Below are 8,835 nucleotides of genomic sequence, written 5' to 3' on the forward strand. Positions count from 1 at the left end.
TTCTTAAACTTACTGAATATAATCTAACTCTGTTAATTTCCTCAACTGTAACCACAGTCTAGCGCTGTTAAGCTAACTAAACTGTAACTATAGTGCTGTTAAACTTATTAAAAGATAGCCATAGTCTATCTCTGTTAAACTTACCGAACTTTTAGTCTAATTTTCTTAAACTTACTGAATATAATCTAACTCTGTTAATTTACTCAACTGTAACCACAGTCTAGCACTGTTAAGCTAACTAAACTGTAACTATAGTGCTGTTAAACTGATTAAAAGATAACCATAGTCTATCTCTGTTAAACTTACCGAACTTTTAAATTTAGTCTAACTTTCTTAAACTTATTGAATATAATCTAACTCTGTTAATTTACTCAACTGTAACTACAGTCTGGCGCTGTTAAGCTAACTAAACTGTAACTATAGTGCTGTTAAACTTATTAAAAGATAACCATAGGCTATCTCTGTTAAACTTACTGAATATAATCTAACTCTGTTAATTTACTCAACTGTAACCACAGTCTAGCGCTGTTAAGCTAACTAAACTGTAACTATAGTGCTGTTAAACTGATTAAAAGATAACCATAGTCTACCTCTGTTAAACTTACCGAACTTTTAAATTAAGTCTAACTTTCTTAAACTTACTGAATATAATCTAACTCTGTTAATTTACTCAACTGTAACCACAGTCTAGTGCTGTTAAGCTAACTAAACTGTAACTATAGTGCTGTTAAACTGATTAAAAGATAACCATAGTCTATCTCTGTTAAACTTACTAAGCTGTAAATATAAACATAGTCTGGCAATGTTAAAACTTATTTTTACATTTTTTTTTAAATATTTTTGAAAGTATAGCTTATCAACATTAAACTTGCCACATTAATTCTAGGGGTATCTAATAACCTCAAATTACCAGCGTATGTCATATAAAGTTGAACTTAAACAACCTAACAATCTGTGTCCAATACTTAACAGTGTCTTTCAACTGGTTGTGTTTCAATACACACCTGTCTGTGTTCCATCTTCTCCTGTAAGAATAATCTGTCCATCAGAATTTAGTGTTGCTTCAGCTAATGTTGCCACAGCTTGTGCAGCTACTTCTCCATGCAGATCAACAGTTAGTGGTGTAACTTGGTGACTCCTTGCTCCACCAACATCTTGCTGTGATGCTACAGCTACTTCAGCTAAAGTATGAACGTTGTGACTAATATCTGCTTGAGTTCCTTGAATCTACAGATACAGTAACAATGCACATTATTCAGAATGTGTGATTTATAAAATGAATCAATTCTGTAAAAGGTTAATTTTTTTTTCTTCTAACTGAGAACCAAAAAAATTACTTGCACGTCACAGAGTTCGGTCTATTTACAGAGCTAGAGAAATTAAAACAGAGTTCTTCTCTCAATCATAAAAAATCCTAATTCCATTATTGTTACAATGCCATCACACTGTTTAATCCATGCAATCAAAGGAACTGGGATTATTTATTTTGATATGTGTAACTAAGAGTACACCATTTGAACATAGTTTATTCTTCTTCAGAATTGTCTTTATTAATATACAACAAACAGTTGTGATTGGTTGACCGACGATACCTAACAAAGAGTTGCGTTTCCAAGACTTATACTGTAAATAACTTGCACAAATAAACAAAACAATTATTGTTTAGTTCACTAATCACATTTTAACAGTATTGATTTCTATGTTGCCACAACAGATAACACTTACTGCACTCACAGCTCGAACTTGGGCTTGGGTTCCATCTGGAAGAGTTACAACAGCACTACCTGGCTCTACTTGTATAATTGAAACTGTTCCGTCTGGATTGTTGATTGTTTGTACCATTGTTGGAGCATAGTGTGTTATTGGTTGAGTGTACAGTGTCTAGAGATAAAAAACAAACAAAAAACTTGTATTCTCTTATGGTATTGTTTTTCTTTAGCCACTAACTTTCTATTTTTTCAACGACTCTTTATAGCCATAAAACATATTTTCATGATTGAATAAGTCAAAACTGTAAGAATGAACAAGCTCTGGGGAAACAAAAATTTTGTGCATTACATAACTCATTAAATTTATCATGAATTATTTAGTTGCATTAAAATTATGAAGATAATGTATTAAAGGTTTTAATGTTTTGTTTTTCTGGCTACGCTACTCACGCACAACAGATATGCTTTATCTAGTTCTTGGTTTCCAGACGATCCCCTTCAGCTAACAAGAGTAAATCAAAGTAATCAACATTCTTATAAAAAATTGTAAAAATTAAAGTATAAGAAAAAATAATGTGTGTGATCACTTGAATGAAAATTAACTTAAATTTAAAATAAAACAAAGAAAAAGTTCTACTTTTTTATAAATAAATTAAAAAGGGAAAAAATAATCAATAGGTTTGAACTTGCAAGTTCTATAGACTTGCCAAGTATCAAAATAAAATACAAATTTTAAGATATAAAATCAAAAATCATCAACATAAATGTAATTTTTAAACAACGGAGTCATGCAAGTACATGATGGTTGAAGGATAGCATAAAGAATAACATCTGATAGTGCTTGGGGTGTCTGCCAAGACCCAGGTTTACAAAAAACCCAAGGCAAACTCACCCCCTGTGCCCCAGCCAAAGCAGGATCAGCTGAGACCACAGTTCCTGCACTAGCCACAGATATTGACGTAGAGGGCACTACACTTGAACTATGACCAATCACCTTTCCCTTGTCTATTTCCTCTTCGTCATTAAAAGCAGGTAACAGATCTTCTCGTCCATGATATTTATAACAGTTTACTACAATCTGTCTGAGAGCATGAGTCCAAGAAACCTGTACAGAAAATTAAATCAAACAAGTATAGTTATACTTATAGCACATAAAAAATAACATTTTTCTATTTGTGAATTAACAACAGTTGTTATAGAGTACAATAAAATTCCTGCTTGTATTAAAAGAATATATCAAGCATTATGCTGAGAATTAGTATGGCATAACTTACATGTTTGCATCTTAATTAGTTTTACTTTGGGTTATAGAGAAAAAAAATATCAATAGAATTAACATTTCTTTCTTGCTAAATACTTTTTCTAATAAACAGTAGCTTGGCTAGAAGCTAGTTAACAGTATTAGGAGTCAATTATCTAGCTCTACATTAAATCTACACATTTATCACTTGTCATTAAATCAAAAACCCTATAATCAGATCCTACTAGACCAACAGATATATGTCTACTGGGGTCCAGTTACAAAATGGCTAATAACTCAGAAAAAGTACATTTTTTTTATTTAAATGTATTTTTCTGATAATGGCATTAGTTCAATTTTACACTTGGAAGAAACACATTCACTGACACACCCAGACTGTCTGTACTATGTTAATACCAAAAAGTATATCACTCACACACCTGAAATTGAATTCAGTATCTAACTTAAAATACATGAACTTCTCAAGAACACTACTGAAAGTAATGTTAAAAAGAAACCTACACAATCACTCAACAAAAAAAAATTAAGATAATTTTAATTTATTTCCAAAACAGGATCGCACCTTTTGTTTCTCTTCGTCCTTTCGAGCATCACTGCGAACATTAGCCCATGGAACATCCTTAGGCCACCATGGAGGTCGAGTTGATTCCTTCCCCCAGCCTGGCTTCCCCCGCCCTGTTGAATACTTTAACATGAGTGGAATGAAGGCACGAAGCTGAGCCTAGGAAGAAAGATGTTCCACTGAAAGATTTTGTTTTTTAAATCACACTGCTCTGAGTTAAGTGTAAAAGTTTGAAATAGAAAATGTAACTAAGATAGTAGAGATTACAGAAATGGTCAACTTAATAAAATCAGAAACACTTAGAGTAACATGTAAATGAAATACATGAGAAACACTGGGAAGCCACTCATACTGACGGTAATTTGAAAATAAATCGCGAACACTGGGAAGCCACTCATACTGACAGTAATTTGAAAATAAATCGCACAATATGAAATCAGCAAATACATATCGATTACAAATGTATTTTCAAACAACAAACATAATATCTTCTCAGCATACATGTTTATCAGTTGGGAATCATTCCCGATAAATATGACAAATTCTACAAACAAATGTAGAAGTTATTCTCATTACGTGTAAGTATACAGATAAGGTTCAAAAAGTCATGCATATTTATCACTTAAGAAGACATTTAAAATAATACAAAACAAATCACATGTTCCAAAATAATTTTGTTTTAAATTGGAAAAGTGTGATATCGCTGTAACATACATGTGTTTATAACTTGAGGTACTTTACAAAAAACTTCATGAAAATTCACACAGAATGTAACGGAACTTGATTCAATATTCTCAAGTTTGATATATGATGGAGGAGTGGCAATTGTTCAGAAGCAGCTTAAAACATATATTATAGATAAGATAACCAATTATCAATATAATGTTTACCTTTGAGCAGTGATTACATTGATAAGTGTCATATAATTAAAATTAATGCTTAAAATTATTCAAAAAAATTGATTAATCGGAATTATGATTAAATTTAATGTCATGATAATAAGCAACTAATCGAAATTAAGCTTTCTGATTAATACTATTTTTGATTATTCAAACTATCCAAGTAATCAAAATATTGCTATTATATTTGTTTGCTGTATGGGCTATGTTTTTCCCACTGTAAGTATCTTTCATTTTACCCAACATTTCATCTTTGCGGCTTCATCAGGGTTAATATACACAACTGTTTGATAGTAGAATATTAATTAAATTATAAAACTGCTTGTAATTTTCTATTTTTCTAGTCATTTCTATATTTTTTACTATTAACTCACTTCCTGTGGATGGATCTTCACCAAATTTGATGTGGAGGTTCACTGGATCCATGGGGAGATACATACAAATTTTCAGTTTTGCATTTTGCAGTTTTTATGGGCATTTCTGCATTTTTTACCATTACTTCACCTCCTGGTGATTGATCTTCACCAAATTTGGTGTGGAGGTTCATTGGATCCATGGGGAGATACATACAAATTTTCAGTTTTGCATTTTGCGCTTTGTGGTTTTTTATGGGCATTTTTCCATTTCTTACTACTACCTCACCTTCTGTGGTTGGATCTTCACCAAATTTGGTATGGAGGTTCATTGGGTCCATGGGGAGATACATACAGACTTTCAGTTTTTCATTTAGTGTTTTGTGGTTTTTATGGGCATTTTTACCACTATTTCGGTCCTTGTTGATAGATCTTCACCAAATTTGGCTTGAAGGTTTTTTTGGGTCCTTGCGAAGATACAGGAAAATTTGTGGTTTCACATTTTGTGTTTTGCAGTTTTTATGGGCATTTTCACGTTTTTTACAATTACACATAAGCAAAGCAACTTTTCATGTCCTAAGATAACCTTTCATTAATGATGAATTTACATAACTATTCCAGCTAGTTAAACAATATAATAAAGCTGGTTATTAAAAACAGTATTAAAAATTATTATAACAACTTTACATAGCCAAGAAAGAAATAAGTCAAACATTTTAAGATAATAAAAGAGGGGTATTTAAAAAAAATTTGAAAAAGCTGAACCGTTTGTTAATACCCAAAGGACTTAAACAATCCAATTTAAAGATTATTTCTTTTTCCATTGTAGTTCTTTTATTGGTGTTGGAGGGGACATCAGCTTTGTTGAAGTGCTGAGCTACAAGTTTATCTTGATTTTTAATCAAGTTGCTACGTAAGTGTTCAGCAAGCATTCGGTTGGTTACTCCTACATAGATTTGGTCACAGTTGTTACAAATAATACAATAAACTTATCATTTAGATGTACGGACGAAATGGCTATTCACAGAACACGTTGATTTAGGGCCTCTAACAGATGTTCTATGATCAATGTAAGGGCAAGTGTTGCATCTGCTCCTATGACAACTGTAGGTACCAACTTGAGTAGGAGATAATAGTTGAATGTTGTTTGGAAGTTGACTATGGATAAGTAAATCTTTAATGTTAGTGTCTCGTTTACAAGAAGTTATAGGTTTGTTAGGGAATATTTGACAGATGGTTACTTGTGTATTGAATGGGTGAAATGTAAGCATAAGAGGATTGTGTTGATGATCAGTAGAAGTAGGAGTGCATTGGTTAAAGCGAGGTTGGGCAGTTGGAAGTTTTGAATTGTCTACGGTGTTGGTGTTAAAGATACTAATGTGATTTAAGCTAAGCACATTCTGGAAAGCTAAATTCGAATGTTTATTGTTAGTATGTATATTGTCTTTAGAGTGACGAAGAAGAGAAATAGGTTAGTACGGTTTTTAAGAAAATGGAGCATGTTGATAAGTTTGCTATTATAATCTTAGTCGTTACTGCACAGCTTACACAATCTGGCGAGTTGTGATCTGGAAATGTTTCTCTTGACGTATTGCAAATGACTGGAGTGAAAATGTAAGTAGCTATGTATGTCTGTCTGTTTGTAATGTACAGATATTGTGAGATTACCATCATCAGTCATGGAAATATTTATGTCAAGAAATGAAATGATTTAGTGAGAAACAAGAGACGTGTATTGCAGTGATGGGTGAAACGATTGAATGTACTGAACAAAAAACTGAGTTAATCATTACTGCACGTAACTATACCAAAAACATCATCAATATATCTACAGTATAAGGCATGAAAGGTACCTGTATAGCTCCAAAATATGCAATCTTCAATATAATCAACAAAGAGGATAATGTAGGACAGAACCATTTTGGTACCTATGGCTACATCCTTCAGTTGTTTATAGAATTTGGTGTAAAAAAAAAAGGCATTCAACGATAAAATTAGTTCAGATAGTCTAATCAGGGTTTCAGTAGGTGGGTCTAATGTATCCCTTCTGTCCAGGTAGTGTTTTAGGGCCCTGAGTCCATCTTCATGTGGAATGGAGGTATACAACGACGTTATGTCAAGTGTGAATAAAATAGTAGAATCTGATTTTGACTTAAAATTCACAATTTTTTGTAAGGCATCATTGATGTCTTGAATGTAAGTTGGGAGATGATGAACTAAGGGGGGGTTAGGATGGAATCAAGGTAACTAGAGATAAGTTCAGTAGGACAACTGCATGTTGAAACTATGCATTTGTCAGGACAGTCTGGCTTATTATCTTAGGTACAAGATAAAACACGGAAAGCTTGGGATATTCAACAATTACATTATTAGCTTCTAATGGAAGTTCATTATTGCTTATCATTAGTTTTATAGTGGAATAGATAGTCTGTTGATATTAATCAAGAGAGCCATTATCACAGATAGCATAGGATGATTGATCTGATAGTTGTCAATGAGCTTCCTGAAGATAAAGTTCTTTCTTCCAAACAACCACTGCTCCTCCTTTGTCAGCTTGTTTAATTACAATGTCGTCGAGGGAACAAAGATTATGTAAAGCTATTTCTTCATTATCAGTGAGGTTTCTAACAGATATCGCAGTTGTGAAATCCAAGTTGTAAATTTCTTTTTGACATTTCTCTACTTAGTAATCGAGAGTAAGAAATGACTTACTGTTGTTGGTAAGTGGCGTAGGTGTTTCCTGTCTTCAAGACGTACACACACACACAAAATTCAACTTGGTGTTTTGTATTAAATCCATTTATGTTTCTTAATGGGGACCAAACTTTGGCCTTTCTTTAGAATAGTGATCTCACTTTCCATTAGGTGTAGGTCCTGAGGTATTTTGACATTAGAAGTAGGTGGTGTGTTCACTGTTAGATTGTCGTGGCAAATGTATGTCAATTTTCTTACATTTTGAGGAAGATAAAAATCTCTCATCCTATACACAGAGTTAAGATTTGCGAGTTTTAAATTCCTCATTGAGTTGTAATATGGAGAATTCATTTCATGAACTTTATTATGAATGTTAAATGCAATAGCTTAATCAGTAGATTTGTACAATCGAAGACACTGATAGCACAGTTCAAATGAAAAAGTTTCTCTTTCGGAACAAAATGTCCTTAATGTATCATGCAGCAAACCAATAGAACATTACGCCAATCTACTCTCTATCATAGCTTTATCATGTGGAGAGAGGTAATTGGATTTAAGTTTTAAACCTTGATTTAAGTTTAAACCTTTAAACCTTTTAAAAGAAGAACAAATATGGAGAAAAGATATGTGGCTGCAGTACCTGGTTTTTGATAACATAGCCTTGAAGAGAAGGAGAACAGATTGAAACAGCTGAGTCGAGTAGTGAAGAAGATAGTTTATCCTTCCATTAAGAAGGCTCTTATACGTCCTCTTAGAAAGAGACGTGATGTTTGAATGATTGCATGAGAATTCACGAAATGAATAAGTAGAAAAATGCAAAAGTGATAAAATAAAGAATTCTGACTTGTAGAGAAAAATAACCTTTAAAACCCATGGTAAGAATATATTTACTTGGGAATGTTTCGAGCAAATCCTGATGATGACAAAACCTTGTCGAAACGTTGTACATTTGCTGTTATGTTAAACTTATATTAAAGTTTTTCTTCATTACCCATTCAAGCCATCTCCAAGCATTATTTTATCTGTTATTTTCTCTACCCTAACTCTATACGGGTTTGGCCAATTTGACCGACCTTGTAACCACCAAAAAAAAAAATCTAAATAAATCTGAATTTTCCTTTTTTTTTGTAGAATGACTTCAAATTGTAACATGAAATTAAAATTGTTTATCCTAAGTAGCTTTAATCCTTTCGAGATGGGTCACGGGTGAAAGGCCATGCATTGCGTTTGTTGTCTCGCATTAAAAATCTTATTCAACTACTATTTCATGAATTTATGTCAATAACTCTGGTATCAAACTCAGATTATATTTAAAATTTTAGTACTATATATTATGCAATTTCTTAATTTAAAAACA

At 32.5% G+C, this 8,835-nt stretch overlaps 1 protein-coding gene across 1 annotated transcript in view; it reads right to left on the minus strand.

Moving 5' to 3' along the window:
* The window catches only part of LOC106473153 (nuclear respiratory factor 1-like), a 28,988-nt gene that overhangs the window by 2,754 nt on the left and 17,399 nt on the right, over positions 1-8,835 (minus strand). Inside the window, exons 4-7 of the mRNA XM_022401641.1 lie at positions 3,533-3,691; positions 2,704-2,814; positions 1,726-1,881; positions 1,005-1,227 (exon numbers count right to left, since the gene is read on the minus strand). Coding sequence (XP_022257349.1) covers positions 1,005-1,227; positions 1,726-1,881; positions 2,704-2,814; positions 3,533-3,691 — 649 coding nt within the window. The remainder of the gene's footprint in view (positions 1-1,004; positions 1,228-1,725; positions 1,882-2,703; positions 2,815-3,532; positions 3,692-8,835) is intronic.

The sequence above is a fragment of the Limulus polyphemus genome, unplaced genomic scaffold (assembly GCF_000517525.1).
Source record: "Limulus polyphemus unplaced genomic scaffold, Limulus_polyphemus-2.1.2 Scaffold5932, whole genome shotgun sequence".
Taxonomy (NCBI): Eukaryota; Metazoa; Arthropoda; class Merostomata; order Xiphosura; family Limulidae; genus Limulus; species Limulus polyphemus.